Here is a 21,652-nt window from a genome sequence, read left to right as displayed (position 1 = left end):
GGACCTTTAAGTGGGAGGTTGTTGGGTGTAAAGTCCCTTCGTCTCCGTGTATATAGTCATATGGGTGTGAACACACACATATAAATACATTCTTTTATTCTTTGTGTACCATTACGATCCGGTACACCTATCTCTGCGTTCACTCTCTATAACTCTCAGCTCTGCAGGTCGTGCCTTGCTCTCGCACTCCATTGCGCACTCTCTCCCCTTCAACTAGAGCCCTGTCTTATATATGTCTGCAAGCCACTTGAACCACCCCTCCTCGATGTTGGAGGGCATCAAATGATCATTTCCTTGCTACCACCTATGTGAACTCCTTGCCCACGAGCATGCTGACTGCGAGTGTCACGAGTATATACTGCTATAAGCTCTCTATAGAGCTCTACAAAAATCATCTCCTTCTCATCGACCTCTTGATGTACACTCAGAAGAGTGTCGCCCGTCAACTTGAATGTGTCAACATTCACCTACACAATGTAGTGATGCAGGTAAGATTGTAAATGCTAAAGCCTAAATTGTAAAGTATAAACTTCAAAGTTCAAAGTTTAAAACAACAAATTTTAAATTTTATGGTTAAGTGTTTAAACTTTACCTACTTTGGACTACCCATGCTCATCATAATCCTCATTATGCATAAGTTAGTACGGTAATAGACTAGCTGCTCTAATTGTCGTGTGCTAAGCCGATTGTGAATCTTTGTGTGAATGAGAGAATGGCACTCTAGTTTCTCTCACATGCACCTGAAGAGCAATCTTGGGCAAGGACACTCCTGGCTAAGGGTTGAAGGGTCTCCAATGCGTATCCAAAGTTTTGCCACCAAAATAAAGGCTTCACAAGTGAATCTCTCCTCCAACAAGTGGGAGAAGCAAAAGCCACATATCCTCTCTGATCTGCATAGCATCCTAGCTCCTCCAACACTACATTGTGGTCATCTACAAGGACCGCACGAGTCAAATAAGCAAGCTGGTCCGAACGGAACTCTCTATCATCCATGACTGTCAACGACTTGTAGGCCGGATGTACCAATGTGGGCAAACCATGGATGGGCTTATGGATCCATGTCCATCTTCTCTCTGCTATCTCTTAAACATGTGCATGTTGTGTTTCTATGATCACTGTATCAGCACGTGTCTCCATCAATGCCGCTCTAAAGAAGTGAACGAGAAGGCCCATAGTGGATCCTGTGCAATCACTCATACGTAACACTCTATAAAAGGGAGTCACGACAATGACAACGGTACGAATTTTTTGCCAAAACTACGCATTAAGGCACAAGCACTGAATGGCTTTGGCCTCCTCTTTCTCATGCTCATCCCACTCATTTCATAGAGTGGACACCACTGTCTGGCACAAGGTGCGGACCACACCTCATAAAGGCGCTCTAGTAATAACCACATGTAAGCAAAGTAAGTTGAAGAAAGCTTCTTGAACTCCAGTGTGCTATGCTCATGATACATTGCAAGCACATTTATCTTTACCGTGAAGAAGGTGACATTTGATGTAGCTTGGGGACCATCCTCTTCACCTACTTGGGCTTCCCAATGTCCTCCATGAGCAAGTCCAAACAATGACTTGCACATGGAGTCCACACAATCGTGGGAAACTCAGCCTCACGTAAACGGCCCATGCGCTGACAATTCGATGCATTGTCGATAACAACTTGCACCACATTCGAGGGGCCTACCTACAACCACAATTTACAAATTACAAGTAAGTATACTAACAATACTTGAAGGTTAGAGAGAGAAAGAGAGAGTTGAGCCTTGCAAGTTTCAACTTTCAAGATTCAAGAATGAAGAGAGATGGGGGTTGGGGCCTCGGGGGGAAAGAGAGAAGCGAGATAGATATTAGAGAGAAATTAGAATAGGGAGATAGATAGTTATGCATAAATCAATTATCATAATGAAAGAAAGTGAAACAAATTTAAAAGGCAATGTATACCTCAATGATAGCTGGTCGAATGTGGCAGTAGATGAATGCGCCTATTGTTTTCTCCCCCCTCTTGCTGGTATCTACGGCCCGCAAAAAGTAAGTGCCGAGTGGACATGAGACAAGTATGTTGATGATGACCCGTTTCTTACGATCACTCCATCTGTTGGTGAGAATGGAGCAACCATATTTTATCCATGCGGCCCGAATAGGATCAAGGGCTCTATCAATCCTCTTCTTCTCTTTATCAATCTTTTTTGTCCTCATGTCATTGTATGTGACACCAATCCATCCTTCGCATGGACCCACATTGACAATGGCTTTTACCATCATCTTCCATTGCTCTTGCTTTAGGATATTGATTTCAAGATTGCACTCAATCACTATGCGTGCAATTTCAATGTCCGCAAGTAGTTACCTTTCTCTAAGAAAGGCAACAGATCCACTCACATGATCGGGAGCTTGAGAGAGAGAGGATTGTCTCTCCGGCACTGCATATTGCCTTTTACCAGAGCCGGATGCGGATGTGGAGCCCCCACCACCAATGGTAGAGGCCTCTCTCTCCCGCATTGGTTGAAGATACGCCCACATTCGATACTTCGTCGTTAGTAGGCATAGGAGTTAGTGCCGATAAGCCACTTCCTTCTCCTCTCGTGGATCCTCCTCTCATCTTGGCGAGAATCTTCTTCGTGATGTTTTGAGGGATCTCCTTGTATGGAGCAACTTGCCCCCCCATCTTGGATAGATGTTGGAGAAGCTGAGTTGCACCACTTGTATAGTGCTTCCTACAATACTTGCATGTCAATTGTGGGAGTTAGACTTCTTTGTGTCCCTCTCCACATGGATCACATGCAAATTGAAGGCCTCTTGCTTCTCACGAGTCATGGTGCTGATGACGAATAAAGAGGCCCAGGGGAGAGTGAGAGAGAGAGAGAGGGAGAGAGAGATGCTCCAGTCTCGACTCTTGAAACTTGAAAGTTGAAAGAGAGGGAAAGGCTCGAGAGTCGGGGTAAAGTTGAAAGAGCAAGAGTGAGAGAGGGGATGGGAGATGAGAATGGCAAATGCTTTGATACGGTGTGGGATAGAGGGGATGGGAGATGAGAATGACAAATCACAAGTCCATTCAAGATCCAAGAGAGGAAGATGAGAATGGTAAATGCTTGCTGAATTGGTGTGAAAGCATGGAGGAGAGGAGCACCTTTTGTAGATGAGAGAAGGGTCAAAGTTTAAACAGTCAAAGAGGGGTCAATAGTCAAAGAGGGCTGCCAACTGGATGGAATCCAAGGAGGGCTGGGGACGGGGAGAAGCGCATAGCTGGAAAATGGGGTGAGATGAGGTATCAAAGGCTTCCCCCCCCCCGAAAAAAAAAAAGTGCCATATAGGGAGGCTGAACGCACCCTATTAAAGGTGACAAAACATGGGACTTGGGAGGACGCGTAGATGCGGTGGCCAAAAACAGTCCATTTAATTGTACGAATTTGTATGGATACGTACTGTACCGTACGGTACGAACAACACCGTATGCCGTACGGAGACAACTATGCACAATAAAGTTGTGGAGGGAAACAAGAAAGTATCTCCTATTTTTCACACAAAGGAGAAGAACTTTGAGGTATATCGGTATGCGGAAAACATGGATGCAACCTATGCAAAGTTTAAGTATGCTCTTCAAAGGTCCCAAGAGAAGCAAAAGAAGGCGGCTGATTGCCATAGACGTGCTTTGCAGTTTGTAGTGGGCAATTATATGTTGTGTTTTGAAAAGGCAAGGCCCAAAATATGAAAGGTAGAAAGAGGTTATATCCAAAGCTGAGTATGAGATATTATGGGCCCTTCTAGGTGTTGGAGAGGATCAACAATGTTGTTTATAGACTAAAATTGCCTCTAGACTAGCTGATACACAATACCTTTCATATGATTTAGTTGAGGCCTTTTCATGATGATGTGCTTGAGGATATATATGTTGAAATTCAGCCAGAGGTTGAGGAGCTTGATGAGATATTGGTACCCAAGTGGATTTTGACACATAAAGAGAGAAAGGTCAGAGGTAAAGTTTCTAGAAAGTATTTCGTGAAATTTCAAAATTATTCACCAATGGATCCCAAGTGGGTGACTTGGCAAACCATCCTTAGTTGTTGTAACTTGAGGCTTTTTAGTTAGAGCTGTACCCTCAGATTTCATAGTACATCGGGTATCTACATAGGTAGTGCTCCTTTGTCTTTGGCTCAAGCTGACAAAGCTAGCAAATCCTATTCTTTGGGGGGGAGGGAGTCTACACCATATCTAGTTGTCTCGATCTAGTGCTGGTGTGAGAATGTACGGAGCTACCCAATGGTGCATTGTATACCATGAGACAAATGTGCATCCATGTATCTTGAGCGGACAATAAAGCCATCAAGGGATATGTGTAGAAGATGCTTCCAATAGAAAGCCATCTTTGTCCCTAGATGGTTAGTAGATATCACCCATGTCTTGGTTGTGTGTATTTGAATAATGTCCATCTTGATGATGCGGTTCAGCTCCTCTTGGTTGAGTCAGTTGAGCTTCAAGTGGGGGCAATCCAAGCTGAATTGTAGTGGTGTGTGGAGAGAGAGAGAGAGAGAGAGAGAGAGAGAGTAAGCCTAGACAATTTCCAACTAGCAGGACACCCTCAAGGAGCTAGCGACTTGCCTAGAAGGGGCTATAGTAGTAGGCAACAGCTTGGAAAGGCTGCTTGGCAGTTGGCGACAACATTTTGGATTGGAGACAACCCATATTGGGCTTTCAGGTAGCAGGCGATAGCAACAAATGCCCTTGGGAACATGGCAACAATTGATTTGAAGAGATTCTTGCGATGAAACTCTGAAATTGCTATAACACTTATCGTGTTCTGGTGTAAACGCTCCTTTATCCATAGGCAAATTTTACCTTCAAGTTGGAGAAGGGTTTTTCCCCTATGTCAACAACTGTCAATGGGTGTGGTACTTAGTACTTTAGGGATTGTACTCTCATATCATTCTCACAAAGTGGATGCAGCCTTCCAACACTCCTCTTTTGCTATTCACTTATTCATTGCGAGTGTATGCGCGTGCGTGCATGTGTACTGCTGAATCCTAACTTAACAGTGGTATTAGAGCCATATCTCCACTTAATTGCCGCTCCCCTTGCCATAGTTGCAATTGAGCCTCGAGCTCGGTTGCTCTCCGTCTTGTGGGTTGTTGCTGTATAAACTTCAGCCTTGCTCGTTACATGGAGACATGACATCGCCTGTGCCAAGCCTTTGTAGAATCAATCATTGCCTCCTCGCCCTGTCATGTGCGCAGGGTGTATGTCAGAACTAGCCATTACATCCTATTTTGTACGTCGATAGTTTGTCTAAGTTGTGCCAAGTTCAACTATCCTGCCCTGCATATTGGTAGCTTGCATAAGTTGTGTTAGGTTGAAACAGACCCACCAATTTTGTGCACTACTTGTGGGGTTCAAATGTGGCTTGCCGGGTTTGATTCAACCTGTCGTCTTTGCCTCGACCACTTTGACTCAACGCACAGTTCTTCCGCATGCCATTTGACCTGTGTACACCCTGACAGCTCGTGCTGCTAGGTTTTGCACTGAGGAAACACAGTGTACGACCGCGACAAAAACACAAAGAGACAAACACAGACATAGAAAGCAAAACTCAAACCCTAAACGCAAAACTCAAAACTCAAACACAAACAGAAGAAGGGAAAGAAGAACACAACTTTGAAGTGAATGAATATTGCAAATGAACGTAAGAGTGTACAGATACTCAAGGGCAAAGCAGTGTGTTGGAGAGTGACGTCCACCAGAGATGGATCCAAAGTCTGTGACCACTAGTCGAATTGTGAAGAGAGAGGAATTTGCAAAACGCTGATACCAGGGGTTGCTGGAGACAGAGGCGACAGTTGTAGAAGGGTGTGGTGATATCACGCGGCTCCTGATGAGTGCAAACACAAGCAAGAAGATGCCTCTAGATGGAGGAGCAGCAGCTACATTGTCGCCAAGTTGATGGAGGCCCAAACACAGGCAGTGGGAGGGTGTGGAGATTGACGCCTGGCTGATGAAGATCAAACGCAAGCACCAGATGATGGTGGAGAGGCTGGCAATGGCAGTTGGAGGCCAAATGCAGCCTGGAGGAAGGAGATGCTAGACAATGGGCGACAGCTGGAAGAAGGCGCCAGGGCAATGCAAGGCTGGAGGGGCTTCCACGTGTGAGTTGATTGATGGCTGCAATCTGCAAAAACGAGATAGACTAAATGGAGGGCAACATACCTATTTATAGAAAGTTTGGGTCCTCCCAAGTGGGGTTGTGCTTATGGGACACAGACACTCTCTAGGAACACATTTCTGTTCAAAGAACAAGTTTGATTTATTAATTAAGTACGTTTTGGGGCTGTTTAAGTAAAGCTAATGCATTTTTAGCTCAACACTACCACTACACTTTGCTTATTTGCAAAAGGAGATGCCGAGGCATACGCATTTGATATGTTGGTGTCATTGTTATTGCAAGAAGAGCAATCATGGGTGAATCACTCTAACATAAGTATGAAAAATCAAGCATTTGGAGCTAGCAATAGGAACAAAGGGAAGTCATGGCAGCCCTGAAACTCAAAAGGGTAAAGGTAGTAGATGGGAAAACTATCATGCTTGAAAAGGTCTTGTATATGCCTGGCATAAAGAAAAATTTGCTTTTAGTTTTAGCTATTGTATATGCTGGTTTTGTGGTTAAATTCCATATGGATTGATACAGTGTCTATGATTGTAGTGATGGGGATGTCCTAATTGTCATTGGTACATTGTACAATGGCCTCTATCAGCTTGATTTATATGAGAGGAGCATCAGAGGATGCATTATAGGTTGATGCCACCATTATGGATGACACTGAGCTATGGCATACTCAGTTTGGTCATCTTAATTATGGCAGTTTGCTTTGTTTGAGAATAAAAAATATGGTGCTTGATCTCCCTCTGTTGAAAGCATCTACTCATAATGTATGTAAGAGTTGTGTACTTGGCAAAATGTATCGTGCTTCGTTTTCCAAAGGTGGATCTATGCATATTGATAAAAAATTACAGCTTGTTGATAATGATGTTTGTGGACCCATGTATGTTAAATCCATTGAAGGATACTTGTACTTTGTTACCTTTATTGATGTTATGCCTTGTCATTGTTGGGCATTGCTTTGAAGTTTTAGGCACAAATCGAAAGTGTTTGCATGCTTTAAAACCTTCTTGGCCTTGGTTGAAAATGGCACTACAAGTTGATTACATTCCGTACATATTGAGGGGGGGAATACATGTCATGAGAGTAACTCTTTTCTGGCTGAAAGGGGCATTACACATTTATGTACTATGTCTTACACATCTCAACAAAATGGTGTGGCTGAAGAAAGAATCGCACTTTGATGGAAATGACACATTGTATGCATACACAATAAGTTGCCTACAAAGTTTTGGCTTGATGCTATTATGCGTGTAGTATGTGTGTTGAATTGTAGCTCCACTAAAGTATTGGCTGAATGTACGCCTAATGAAGCTTGGAATGGCGAGAAACTAGTGGTGTCACACATTTGTGTCTTTGGTTGTTTGGCATATACGCCATAGCCACGAAGACAAATTGCAAGACAAGGCTGCCAAATGCATTTTTATCGGTTATAGTATAGAAAGTAAAGGGTATCGCTTGTACCAACTCTCGACGAACAAGATTTTTGTTTGTAGAGATGTGGTACTTGCTGAACATGCTGGTCATTCCTTCATGGACTATGAAAATCAGCCCAATGTGGGGCCTATGGACATGGTTGATGGTTTGTTGCCATTGTTTCAGCAATGTGCAGCTGATTTTGGTTAATTTCAGCAACCTATTGAGGGTTTACAGCAGCAAACACATGTTGAACAGCAGCCTGATTTTCACCCTATTGATCAAGGCACTGCTCATGATGAAGTGGGCGATGAGATGGCTGCTATTTGGGAAGCTAAAATAGTCCCTAACAGCACATGACAGGACAACAAACAGTCCATTCCATTTTTTTGTAAAACTGGAGTAGCCACTCGCCATGCATTGGGTAACTTGGTTATGCATGCACTTGTAGCTACTGTATGTAATGAGAGACTTGTCTCTTTACATACTTGTACTAAGCATGTTGAGATGCATTATCATTATGTTAGAGAGAGGCTCCATGCAGGGGAGATTGGCTTGGTTTATGTCCCTACACAAGACAACTTGGCAAATGTGTTTACAAAAGCTTTCTCTAGAGAGAAGCTTAAAGCCGTTTGCAAGGCTCTAGGCTTGATACCATTTTGGGATTGATTTGTATATTCCCTGTATACATTCATATCATTCACTGGAGGGGGTTTTGTTATACTTATTGTGTTCCTTCAAAGTTCTAGTGTGAACACTCCTTGATCCACGAGATTTTTTTACCTTCTAGTTGGAGAAGGGTTTTTCCTCTGTGTGAACACCTGTCAGTGGGTGTGGTACTTAGTACCTTAGGGATTGTACTTTCATATCATTCCCACACAGTGGATGTGACATTTCAAAACTCTCTCCTCTTGTTGTTTACTTGTTCATTGAGAGAGAGAGAGTGTGTGTGTGTGCATGTGTGTTACTGAATCCTAATCTAACAATTTCTCTCTCATCCCTAACCTATTCTCATCCTTCCTTAGCAATTTTCTTTCAGCCATTAGAGGTAGAGATTTTCATGAATCTCTATTGTAAACTCTAATTTACATCAGAAATTAGGGTTTGATAGCCATCTCCAAAAGCATGCTTAGAAATTAAAGGCCTAGAGACTTGCATTTCAATCACTGAAATTGGGGCAATTTCAAGAGATTCAAGTGGCCATGCAGCAAGCAAACATTTGGTGCTGAATTTGTTAAACAAGGAGCACATTTGAAGGCCAATCCCCGAGCAAAACAAGAGCAAATTGGTTTGAAGGCTTGCTTGCCATTTATGACAGCAAGAGGCACTTGGATCAGCAGAGGAGATTAAAGGATCTTAGTGCACTCCATCCATTTGCAATAAATGATAAAGAAATACCGTGAGTGACACAAGTTTGGGGGCCAACAGGCTGTCCATTGTCCAAGATTAATTGGTAAATTGTGCATTTCAGTCTATGTGCTTTAATTGCTTTCTATGATCATTGATTAATTAGGTTATGACCACCCTCTCCAAGGAGGAAGGCTGGTTTCACATGTTTTACTCTCAGGTTGCTGTTGTGAAGCAGTGGAATGGAGTAGAATTCTAGACATGATACTGTGGTGATGCTTGTGGCTCGTACTCTTCTCTGTCCAATCGAAGTGCAAACTAAGGTTTCTTTTTATGATGGGGATATTGAAAATTTTGGCAGTTGGATATGTTGCAACGAGTAGGACATGCATTTGGATGTATTTGTGAACCTTGTAGAGAGGGGGTTTCGTAGATAATATGCAAGCTCTTGTTATACTGAGATCAGATTTTGCTTCATGTTGTTTTGTGTCCAGAAGGGATGATTTCAGTTGTTTTATTTTTGACCCTGGTGGTAAAATGAAAATTGTTTATGCAGATGTTGCTATATGGTTTCCATTCGATCCCCAGATTTCTGTTGTGGTTTTATTTTTGACCCTGGTGGGAAAATGAAGATTGTCTATGCGGATGTTGCCACTATATGGTTTCCATTTGATCCAGGTGGGGAGAAAATTGTTCATACATCTTGGAGATCGTTATACAATGCCGTTTGACTGAGGAGGTGGCTACAAATGTCTGCTCACACTTTGGCTACCTTGTTGTATTGGCTACAATCTATGCCTGGGATGGCCACAGATCCAATGTACCAAGAGATTTCACATCACTGATACAGACCTCATGAGAGTCTTGGAGGACACAAGAACATGCACAAAGTATGTGTATTCCACGCTTGGATCCACCTTGTACACGTGACACAACAAAAGCCATACAAGCATATAAACAAGCATAAGGAGATGGATATCATGCTCATTCCCAACTATATAGCCAATATGGGCTCATCCTCGAGCCTGGGAACTAGCAACAAGTATGCCAAACCTCTACCACAAGAGCTGGTGTACCATATCACCAGCCACACCAATACGAATGTGTAGGAAGAGCCATGTAGGGTAGAACCTAGCCACCCAAACCCTAGTGTGTCTCGAATGCTTTCACACTATAAGATCCTTTAGTTAACAATGACTGCTTGGGTTCATTGACTGTTTGGTAAGTTGTCAATGGCCAATGTTGTGAGTGCCATCCATGATGTCCAAGGATGTGCGCTTCCCCCCTTATGAATGATTGATATGCTTAGCGATGTTCCCAATGATGAAGTAAAAAAAGCAATTCTTAAGGAAGCATATAGACTCCCATGTATCCTTTGCCGTTAAGTAGTTCTTCCATTTGACCAACAATAGAGGATTATATTAAGAAATGCTAGATCAAACATCATGGAACAGATAATGTACAACAACATGATGAGCATGATTGTAGAAAGCTGAATAAAAGATGAGTTTCTGAGAATGTGAATGATACAATGAAGGGCCTAAAACTTGTGTCTCAAGGACCAGGGTAGTGTGGTGAGTGAAGAATGGTGGAGTGTATCATACTCATGATGGATCCCAAAATGTAGCAGCAGCAATCCACTGATGAGGATGATGTTGTGGGTAGCAGTGGAGGGAGTGGAGCAGTCCTTGGGGCAGTAGGATGTCGGTGATGACTCCAGGCAGAAAAACACAATGTTTGCTGGCTGAGATGGCAGCTTCACAGTAAGCAGGGGATGAAGACAATCATGATGTTGGTAGGCAGCCCATTACAGCAGCAAAACGCAGCCTGGTGTATGGAAAACATAGGCAAGAGATCACTTTGATGATGATGACCAGCTGGGCAGCAGTAGATAAGGGCTGACAATGATCTCCTCAAGTTGGCGATATTTCCTAGGAGTAGGGTGGCAGTATCCAGTACTCCATGACAGGCACAGCAGCACCTCCTCCAGCTGGGTGGTAGCTCCTCTAGAGGTGTAGGAAGCAGCGTAGAGGAAGAATGACTGGTGCATGGATGAATGAAGATGAGATTGCATGCCCACAACATACTCTTTATAGAGGATTTTTTGGCATTTTTCCTGCTGTTCAAAAGTAAAGCCTTCGATTTTTGAAAATGCTTTTGATTTCTATTTGGGCTGTTTTAAGGAGTCTAAATCAGTCATTAATGTATGTGACTTCGAGATTAATGCATGCCTTACCTTAAGTGGCTCAACACTCCCTTTCAGGCCCAAAAGTGGTCCTAAGATGGAGAGAGAGCCATTACTCCACCCTCTTTTTACCCCCAAAAGGTCCCACCCAAAAGAAGTCAAGACATCAGACCAAGGATGTCTTGATGGACTGCCCAAGGTTCTACCATGATACAGAGACAATGGGCATATTCTTTCGAGTAGCTCAATTTAATAGGTCTCATGCTCTCTAAACTTTTTTTTGAGGCAATAAATGAACAGTAAGACTGCAAGATTATCACCCATAAAGCATTATTGTGTGGCAAGGGTGTTTGTATAAAGGTATATGATAAGGTAGATGATGGTAAGTTGCCATGGAACTGCATAATGGTAATTGTTGTGCATACATGGATCCAAGTCAACCACACTTTGACAAGGTAAAAGGGAAGTATGTTTACACAATGGAAGACTTTTCATCTTGGTGGGTGCCTACTCTCATAGGTTTTGATGCCTTCTAAGGGCCCTATTTCACTTGCCCAAGTGCCCTTTTACAAATATGATACTCAAGATGCGATGGAAGATGATGCAAATGCATGATGGTATCAATACAATGACCATAATGTGGAAGGCACCATGAAAATGAAACCTCCTGCTCTCACCAATGAAAGGTGGAAGAAAGTAAGCACTACCTCTATCTCATTGTGTTGATGTCAAAAAGGGGAGGAGAAGCATCGGATGAAGAGAACAAGCACTTAGTGTTTGCCAAGTACATTGCTATCCACGAACTACACCAGAGTGACACCTCTCTCTCAACATCAACTTCCATCTCTCTCCTTGGCTTGTTCTCTCTCCTCGATGTATTCTTCTTCTTTCGTCTTCTATCACTTCAACAAGAGCAACTCTCTCTCATTATCAAAACCATTATCTTAAAAATAAACTTCTGAATGATTACTTATGCACATTATGTCCCTTGATGCTTGATTATGGTGTACAATGGCCATGGAGTGGTAGCTCACTGGGCCCCAATCACCAACATACATCCAAAAGTTTATGCCAAAACCCTTTACATTATTTTGAGCATGAGTTCCAAAGTTCTTTGAGCATGAGTTCCAAACAAGAACTTCTTCTCATACCCACCATCTGCAACATGTGCTTCCATGTTCATCCCTTTTTGCTAGTAGTGTCCCATAACACTCTATTTGAGATGAAAATGAACCTAGTAGGTGTGAACCATTGCGGTATTGTGATTGGATGGTGGTCTTGTGCATGTTATTGAATCTTGCACTAGAGAGTAAATTGATTCTTTGATACCAATGAAATGTTCCCCTAGGATCCAACTTGCACACATGACACAACACAAATTGTACCTACAACATAGAAACCATAAGCAAATGGACAAGACTCACCTACTGGTCATAGATCCAAACAGGCTCACCCCTGAGCCTAGGGCCAGCAGTGTTCTGGACCACACTCATGTCCCAAGGGTTGTCATCCCATATAATCAACCCAGAGTATCCCAGTGTACAGTTGCAATGGCCATTGGGCCTAGAGTTCAGGTGTAGTGATCATGCGACGTGCACAAATGGGCCTCGAGTCATATTTATAGGTCTCAGTTGCCCTAACCTTATAGTGCCCTTGGTGCATTTGTACCAAATCACTCGTGACTCAAGGCTATGACCAATGCTGTTAGCACCCCTGCAAGATGTCCAAGGATGTGTAACAGTTCAGCACTCATATGTAGCTGCACTTTGATTTTCAGCCTGCTGCCCTGCTGTCGCCTGCCCTCTATTGTCATTTATCCCCTTCCAAACTGGTGTGTGGAACAGTTCCCTTCCTTTATGCTGCTGGGAGAGTGGTTTACATCAGATTTCTGCATCGAGATTGGTGGTCTTTGGTATTCATTATCAGAGGATGACACTCTAATGCTCCCCCTCAGCTCACTCCTAAGAGAAAGAGTGGCTGTTGGACAGCCTCCACTCATAGAGCACTCAATTGCTTATTCATCATTCATGTTAGTATTCATGCTTCATTGATCGTTGTCTTCTTTTGTGCTTTGTCTATTTCTGTGTTCATGCACTCTGTGTAATTCCTCTGCAAACCCTAGTAAAATCTTACATGGGATACTAGCCTTCGACCTGAGTGAGGCCTGTAATGTTGCTGGTCCCAAGCTCGGGGAGTTTGCCCGTTTTGCCCTGTGGCTGGGAGGCGAGTTTGATATCTGGCCTTTATGTTTCATTCCATGTGTCTCCTGTGGATCCAAGGAGGGTGTTTCAGAGTATATGTCATATGACCCAGGGGTGGTAGTGCACACTTGATTGCTGTCAAGATTGGGCCTGCCCGGCCTGGGTATAAAACATGTTCATTTTGCAGGGCCTTGAAGATGAATTTAGGTTCCCTACCTGTACTTATAGGCATCAAGATGTATGATTGTTGCAAGTGCATCTGGTGCATGCTTGTGGGAGATTATTTGTGAAGGTAGGACTATCTTTGTGACTCTCATAGAGTCCAATTATTTCTTGACGTTTGTATGTTGGAACTTTGATAATTTACTTGACGTTTGAGCAGGTATCTAAAATGCTTGTTGGTGGGATCAGTGTGATGGGAATTTACATACTTACAAATGACAATGCATTTAAGAACTCTCTGCCAATACTGTGGTATGTGATACTGAGGGTGATAATATGATGTTTTGAACATGAAGTTTCAGATTCAGTGTAACCATTTCCTTTTCATTTGTCTTTTGAAGGCAGACATCAAAGGTGGTGGCAACATTGGCATGCTCAAAGGAACACAGAGACTCTTTGTTACTGCACTTTGCTTATAGCCCTACAAGGTAGATTGTGGTTTTAAGTAAATTAGGGCACCTGAAATTTGAGTATGCTGATCATCTGTCATCCATGTGACCCAAAATATTTCCACAATTGTTGTGTTGAATCAAAGCAGTATATTTGTTGTCATTTAAACTTGGACTCAAATCTATGAAGCTGTATAATGAGCCATGCAAGAGATCTGAGTTTTTGATGGCTTCATTGAATGTATCATGACTTTGCATTGGGAAATTTTGTGTTAGTTCTCGTCAACAAACGACATTCAAACTGGCAGCTTTATAATTTTGTTATTGTAGAGTGTCTTGCAAGAGCTGCTCCTTTGAGTCCAGTTTTGGATCAACCTCATTACATCCATGTGAATGGAAGTCAGGGAAGCTTCCGTCCTTCCATAACTTTGGGTGCTTGTACAATTTTGACCTCAGGCAAGTGAAGAATGCTTATGTCAGTTCTTCTTGGTTTCTGGTTTTGTTTTTTATTTTTTGAAGTAATTGACAGTAGTGGTCTAATGTCTGAGAAGAGTACCAGTTCTTGCAAACAAGCTTCCAAAAAAACGATTATTGGATGTTCTTTTTTCTGCAATGTCTATGGAATCCTCTCGATTAGGATCTGCCTTAGCAGCTGTGGATGGAATCCTTGTAAGGTTTTGCAAGCCACTTTCACTCAGATTCTGTTCAAGGAACCAGACACCATTTTGTCTTAATGTTTGATTTCACAGGTTACACAAGATTGTCAAGATAAAGTGCTTACTGGTGACACCAACCATGAAGTAGAGCTATTTTTACCATTGGGTTGTGGGGAAGGTAGGAAGCGATGATTTAAAGCAAAACTCATTATACAGTGCTTGTTGATACCTTCCTGAAATAGGCAGTCTCAGATTTTTAGAAGTTAAGAAAAGACAAAATAGAAATATGGTTGAAGTGGTGAAAAATTGAGTCAATAGAGGCATTAATCATGGTTTTCATGCTGTCTCTTTGAAGATGGAAGCAGTGGTGAAGTTATGGGTCTTGCTATCATGACTGGTTCTGTACGAGCACTTGCAAATTGCTTTTCTCATGATCCTTTGCAACGCATTATTACAGAGTTGAAGGCAAGACTGCTGTGCATATAGATGAGTTCTGGTTTATATCTTTCCTGTTTATTAGATACATGGGATACAACTACATGTTTTTATGGATATGGACACAGGAAGATATAGTGAAAAGCTTGAAGAGCAGGCTTGAAATACTTTATGATGATGTTGATCTGCCTGCGCAAGATGTGGGTTCAAATGGTGAAAAGTTGCAAGATAGTAATAACATCAAATTGTTGCATCCTCTTCAACAAATGTGAGCTCTTCTAATGCTTTCTGTTTCATCAATCTTAAAGTGAAGAATTAAGCGAAAGTTTTGACACCTTGATTGCTCTCATAGCTCACTTTTTAACAGATGAAGTAATGCTTGACTTTCTTAGTTTTTCCTTTTTTCTGATGCTGTTCTGGATTTGGAATTTGCAGCTTATGGAATCATATTAGCACCAAGTGCTACCTTATTAATCTAAATATTCATATGTGGAAAAGCTAGAAACATTTTTATGCAGTAGTGTCTAATTATCACTTTGAGCATCTATAATGCTTTTGCAAGTTACATATTAAGGTAGCAGAATCTTGTGCTCAGAAGAATGCAGTAGACAATGGGGAATCGTTTCACAAAAAAAAAAAGCAATCCAGCATGTGATGTTTGAGTGCACATGAAAAAATAAAAATATTTTGTCAAACTTATGGGATTAAGCTGCTTCCTTCTCTGTTTGAAGGCAGTGCAATCCTTCTTATTATGTGTCTACTCTGATTTATTCTAGCACTGGACACCTTTCCCTTGCTGGCTAGTGGTCAATTAGGCCCTTCTTGTGGAAGCCTGGTGCATTGCTTTCTATTGGTTCCTTTTGGCTTCTTGCATAGCATAACTGCACTATCTTGTTCAAATTTTCTTATTCCACGGCTTGGATGAGACCTGAGACTCCTGGTCCAAGGTAGGCAGACCATCATTTGGCATAGAGGGTGGCTCGGGCATGATTGATTGAAGATTCTGAGTATCAAAGTGGGGCCCTATTGAGCAAGCTAGTGGTCAGGGGGTTCACTGTATGGAATAGATTTCAAGCTTTTTAAGAGGGTAAGCAGAGATCTCAGCTGTCATCTTGGCGGAGATTAGAGACCATCTTTGATATGAATCTTGTCACTGCCCTGTGGCACCCTGTTCCAACTGAGTTGCCTCTTGAGATGTTTGAGACTTCATGAGGAGTTTCTCTTTCAGAGCCCCCAGGTATTGGTGGATTTCCTATGATTTAATGCCGTGGGGGGGGACATCAGCTGGGAGAGCACGTGAGCAGCTTTAGCTGTGAGGATACACTAGGGTTTTTGGAGAGAATCGAGAGAATGCACAAACATGACTAACACAATGAACTCAGACAGGAATGCAAAAAAGAATGAATGCTGAAACAAATAATGAAAGAGTGAGGAAGAGATCGAACTGTAGGCTCGAGGAGTGGAAGCTTTCTAAAAGCCACTGTCTCGCATGGGAGTCAGTTGAGGGAGAGTGTTTCCCTTCATGAATGGATCACAAGCGCAGCAAACCACCAATCTCCAATGCCGATGCTGATGCTGAGGGTGACGATGTGGCAGTCAGGAAACCAGAACACACAGGACAGCAGGGTACTCCAGGGGCTGTTGCTGATGTTCTGGGGGGCTGGCAGGGCTTTATGGTGCCCTGGTGCTGCTGTTTGGAGCAAGTAGCAGCAGCAGAAAATGCAGGCAGCAGGTGCTTCGGGCCATTGTGGCTGCAGCAGAGGGTGCTGGCCCCCAAAACATGGCAGGAAGAGGTCCTGGAGCAGTAGGCAATGATGTGGAAGATGTCGTGGAGCTGGAGAAGAAGCTAGGAGATGCAAAGGACACATAGAGAATGGCAGGTGGGGCCTGAAATGCAAGGTGTGGAGATATGGAAGCAGTTGTGGAGAGGTTAGAGGTGATGAGAAAGAGGGTGACAGGTGGTGAAGAGCTTGGGAAAATGGGATGAGGGATGAAGGGATGAAAGTGGTAGTACACATGGAGACCCATGTTATAGAACTTTCTGAGCTTCCTTAGGTCAGTCTGAGTTACTTGTTGGCATGCAGAGGACACTGTCCTTGCTTAAATGACAGCAAGATCAACACAAGATTTCAGAGACAAATATTTCACTGATGAAATGTTTTATCCTTGGAAGAGTGAAACTCTAAAGGATCGGTGAACAGCTCTAAGGATCCAAAATATAAACATCATAGAGTTTCAAGTGTTTCAGCCAACCGTTTTAGTGAGGTGTTGAGATTTCAGTCATTTCAGGTGTTTCACGTATCACAGTGACCCTGCATGACGGGTTGACTTGGGTTTTGACAATAGGGTGGAGAGTGCCCCCATTCGAAAGGGCAGTGTCAGATGGGAGCCTTGCCAGGAATGACGGGATATTTTTTGCATGCAGAGGATGTGGTCTTTGATGTGTGGCTCTGGGCTTGGAAAGCTGTTGTCGTAAGATTGATAAACTATGGTGTCATAACGATTGTGTGCCACTTTGTAGGATACCTTGACAGTTATGGAGTGAATTTTGAGTGACACAATCCTCTCATTGGTGTGTCTCACTTGAGGTGCTGTGTGTTTTCTCCAAGTACCCCTTGTAAAATTTTCAAAGGTGTAGGAGGACAGAAGGTTGACTGTGGACGGGAAGTGACACAGGCAGCCTTTTGCAGACTTTCCATGAAGGAGGATTAGAGTGGTTGATTTGGAAGGGAAGACCTCATCAAGAGTGATCCTGTTCTCATCAAGTTGGGGTAGCATCAGTGGCCTTTGTAGATGTGGGTGGGTTGAGCTCTGAATGAGGTTGATCGGATCCTACAAGCAGTTCATTTTGTACTTAATGATGGAAGATGCTGCATGGACATATGTTATCTTCTTGAGATCTCATAGCTCATTTGGGCCTCATTAAACCAAGCCTATTTCTTTATTGCATTTTTTTTTTTTGAAAACATCACAGAATAACATAGATCAAACCATGTCAAGGACATGTGAACTACTGGCATAGAATGTTAGCAATCTTTTGATTGCAATACCATTTGATGGCTACATTTTTGTGAGTGTGCAGTTCGGAAGCAAGGTCATTGAGAGAGATTAAGAAGGCTGGAAACAACAGCTCCTGCATGTGTGGACAGGCCATGTCAGTGAGGGCACGCGACTAATGAACAAGGAGAGGAGAATATAGGCAATGATGAGGAGATGAAGACGAGGAAGAAGGGTTGATGATCACAATGTGTGAGAGGAGGCACCAAAGGCAGCCACCTTCATAAGTGGTGGGAGGGGATTTGATGACCTGCTGTCCATATGGGCTGACCTACTGTGGACTGTCCTGAATGTGTCAACTGCTGTCATTATACATGCCAAATTGACTGATCTGCTGGGAAAAGTGCTGCCTTGCTCCACACATGTTGAAATGTGACTAAATGTTGAGAGAAAAGGGCTGGAAATACTGCTCGAATGCAGGGAAACCAGCACATGACATGATTGCAATGCTAGAGCTCGGTTGTCTCTGCTAGACTCTGATGGAACTCTGAAGTAGGAGATGACAACTGAATTACAATGGATACTAACACCCCCTCTTGGATCTTGGAAGTGGCAGAAGGCCAAGAAGATGCATGTGCTAAAGTATTGAAGGCAGTGGAAGGGCCGTTGTGAAGAGGTCCACAACATTCTCCTGTTAGTTATTACTCCCCAAGAAAAGAGAACTCTATTAATAGTGTCTCGGAGTAAAAGACCTGAGGCAAAATACACAAGGAAGAAACTAAGTTCATCGCAACTACAATAGCTACTAGCAGTCTAGTCAGCTCATGAGTGAGTTTGGGCATGTGATTTAATGGGCTGGGTATTATATATATTTTAGGCATTTTTTATTTGTCATTATCATGGCGATTTTGGGATTTATGACTGGCTGACCTGATGCGTTGATGGCATTATTTATTGCCTATATATTTGGGCTCCCTCCTCTTTAGTTTGTGTCATTCATCACTTGCAGATTCTAGTGTAGACCCTGTTGGAGAGAGGGAGCTGGTGCCAATGCCCACGCAGCCAAAGATTCATAGTTGTATGTGACTGTCTCATGTTTGGTATATGGATTCTATTTCTTAAGCATATCTCGGAGTTCTCCCTTTGTAGTGTTATTTTGTTTTATCTTTTCTCTTGTGTTGTGCAGTCTATTACAGCAGCCTTCTATGCGTCATCGCTGTACCCACTTCTAACATGGTATCAAATGTCTGTGTTTAGGCTCTGGGTGCTGTTTCTGCCATGGACAGTCTGCCCTGACAGTTTTCTGGTGTTGATGAGCCTTCTTCTGTCTGCTGCAACATGGGCGACCAATTTCTGGGTATTTTCTGCTTGTTTTCAACCTTCAATCTTCTGCATTTTCATGCTGCAGGCCGCATTTTGATATTCTGCAATATTGTAATGCTGCATGACTGCATTTAATGCTCTTGCTGCCTTTCAGCCTTTTGTGCTCTTGCAGGCTGGGCGACCATATTTCCAGCCTCTGCCAGTGTTTGTTGGATGTAATCGTTTTGATTTTCCCGGATTTTGCAGACGTTTTGTGATCGACACCTCTTGCCACTGCATGCAAACTCCTGCCAGTGCAGTCTATGTTGTGTTTGGCTATACTCTCTCTCTCTCTCTCTCTCTCTCTCTCTATTCTTTATCTTGTCTTTTTATCCTCTCTAGATGGCTCCTCCCTACTGCTGTTCTACTAATGACAAATTTCACGGTGATTACTTAACATGGAATGTTGTTATGAAAGCATATTTTGTGTGGAAGTGATTGTGGTACGTGGTTTCTGGAGCTATTGAGGGCCCTTAGCCTCCCACCCCTCTTCCAGATGATTGGGACCAGGGTAATCATGAGAAAGTTGTGCTTGCATGGGATTTTGATGATGCCCGTGTATATTGTGTTCTTCTTTGATACATCTCTAAAGAGGTTCTACTGATAGTCACCTCTTGTAGGATAGCTTCAGTAGTATGGGAGAAGCTTTAGTTGTCGTACGAGGCTCCCTTGACCATCCGTGCAATTATCCTCTATGGCCAGCTCTAGTAGGATACTATTGAGTCATTTTTGCTTCATGTTACATAGGTTCAGGATTAGCTTTAGCACATGTAGTCCGTGCTTCCAAAGGCTCATCTTGTGGGGATTGTGTTCTACAAGATCCCTCCGGAGTTCCATGGAGTTTTGAATGCTTTATGAGCCCAGACGTCATCAATGCTAGTGAGCTGTACCCGTATGTCCTCGATGTTGCTTGAGCATGAGGCATCTTTGCGGTTATAGGGGAGACTTCCATCTCAATATGGTGTCTCCAATGAGGCATTTGCAACTTCAGAGATGGATGATAGGAAAAAGTTGTTGAAGGCCCAGTGTTATCATTGTGGTAAGAAGGGATATGTGGGCAAGGATTGTAAAGAGTTAGTGGCTTTGAGAAAGAAGAAGAAGAAGAAGAAGAAGCATGATATGGAATTCTCTGTGGAGTCATACTCCTTTGACTCTAACTCCGATCCTCCAGTCAAGGCACAAAAGGGATTATTTTCTTCAAATCGAGGGAGGGTCTTGGTTGCCCCTCTTGTTGCTTTCTAGTACAAGTGATGTGGTCATCCCTCACGATTCTCTAGTGCTAGAGAGGGAGAGTGAGAGGGTGGTGAGGTGGGGTAGGTGAGCCTTATCTATACAAGTATGCAAATGCACAGGATCTAGAGAGGGCTTCTTGATGTATCAATTGAAGTTTGGCAAGTTTTGAAATCCTAGAGCTGGGATTGACATCCAGGTTCATGATGGGCTGTTACTTGATAGAGAGCAGGATTGGCTCCTAGTCTGAGCTCATATTAGGGGACACTTTGGTGGTTTGGCCAAAGGCAGGGACTTCAAGTTCATGTATGCTTAGTGGCATTGGTGACTGGATGGTCATGTATACTAATGCGAGGCATTGTTGACAAACACAGAGAGCTGCTATAATTCTTCTCTATTTTTAGGTACTGGTATGAGACATCAACATCAAGTCATGGCACCTTGGTGGTGGCTCAATCATCCATTGCTTCAGTATCCATGGTCCTATTTTGGTGGTGGTTGTTGTATGGACAATGACGAGTCATTTTCATTGTATTGTATGAGGTCACCCATTATCTGAGAGAGGGTATAAGTAATCTAGTCAGTTCATGGGCGAGCCTAGGTGTGTGGTTTAGTGGATTGGGTATTATAGATATTTGTGATTTTGGCATTTATGGCTGCCCGACTAGCATTTATTCTTGGCCGACCTGATGCATTGATGGCATTATTTATTGCCTATATATTTAGCTCCCTCCTCTTTAGTTTGTATCATTTATCACTTATAGATTCCAGTGCAAACCTTGTTGGAGAGAGAGATTGAGTGCTAGTACTGATGCAACTAGTGACTCGTTGTATGCGATTGTCTCATGTTTGGTATATGTATTCCATTTCTTGAGCGTATCTCCGAGTTCTCCCTTTGGAGTGTTTTTTTGTTTCTTCTGTTTTCTCTTTTCTCTTGTGTTGTGTAGTCTATTATAGCAGTCTTCTATGCTTCTATCGGTGAACAACCAATTTGGTGGGCTATAATGGCAAACCGTCTAAGGGGCAGCGTGGAAGAATGTTCCTGAGTCCCATGTTTGCAAGAAGGC

The 21,652-nt window shown here is 42.9% G+C and overlaps 1 protein-coding gene across 7 annotated transcripts in view; it reads left to right on the top strand.

The window, feature by feature from the left end:
- The window catches only part of LOC148013512 (oxidoreductase, zinc-binding dehydrogenase family protein), a 71,295-nt gene that overhangs the window by 24,435 nt on the left and 25,208 nt on the right, over positions 1-21,652 (top strand). For 3 of the 7 annotated variants that reach the window (XR_015688956.1, XR_015688955.1, XM_087668600.1), the window contains exons 3-10: positions 13,677-13,768; positions 13,858-13,944; positions 14,236-14,361; positions 14,457-14,574; positions 14,655-14,739; positions 14,917-15,026; positions 15,125-15,264; positions 19,251-19,350. Coding sequence is in view for 5 of the 7 variants with exons in the window: in XM_087668600.1 (XP_087524726.1) it covers positions 13,677-13,768; positions 13,858-13,944; positions 14,236-14,361; positions 14,457-14,574; positions 14,655-14,739; positions 14,917-15,026; positions 15,125-15,264; positions 19,251-19,350 (858 nt within the window). In the remaining 2 variants the exon portion in view is untranslated. Of the gene's footprint in view, positions 1-13,676; positions 13,769-13,857; positions 13,945-14,235; positions 14,362-14,456; positions 14,575-14,654; positions 14,740-14,916; positions 15,027-15,124; positions 15,265-19,250; positions 19,351-19,562; positions 19,742-21,652 lie in introns of those variants that run through there. The other 4 variants (XM_087668599.1, XM_087668603.1, XM_087668602.1 and 1 more) reach the window with 2 other exon arrangements.

The sequence above is a fragment of the Lygodium microphyllum genome, chromosome 26 (genome assembly GCF_053477565.2).
Source record: "Lygodium microphyllum isolate KBCC chromosome 26, Lygodium_microphyllum_v1.1.10, whole genome shotgun sequence".
Lineage (NCBI taxonomy): Eukaryota > Viridiplantae > Streptophyta > Polypodiopsida > Schizaeales > Lygodiaceae > Lygodium > Lygodium microphyllum.
The sequence above is the reverse complement of the archived record's forward strand: the minus strand, read 5'-3'. Positions and strand labels throughout refer to the sequence as shown.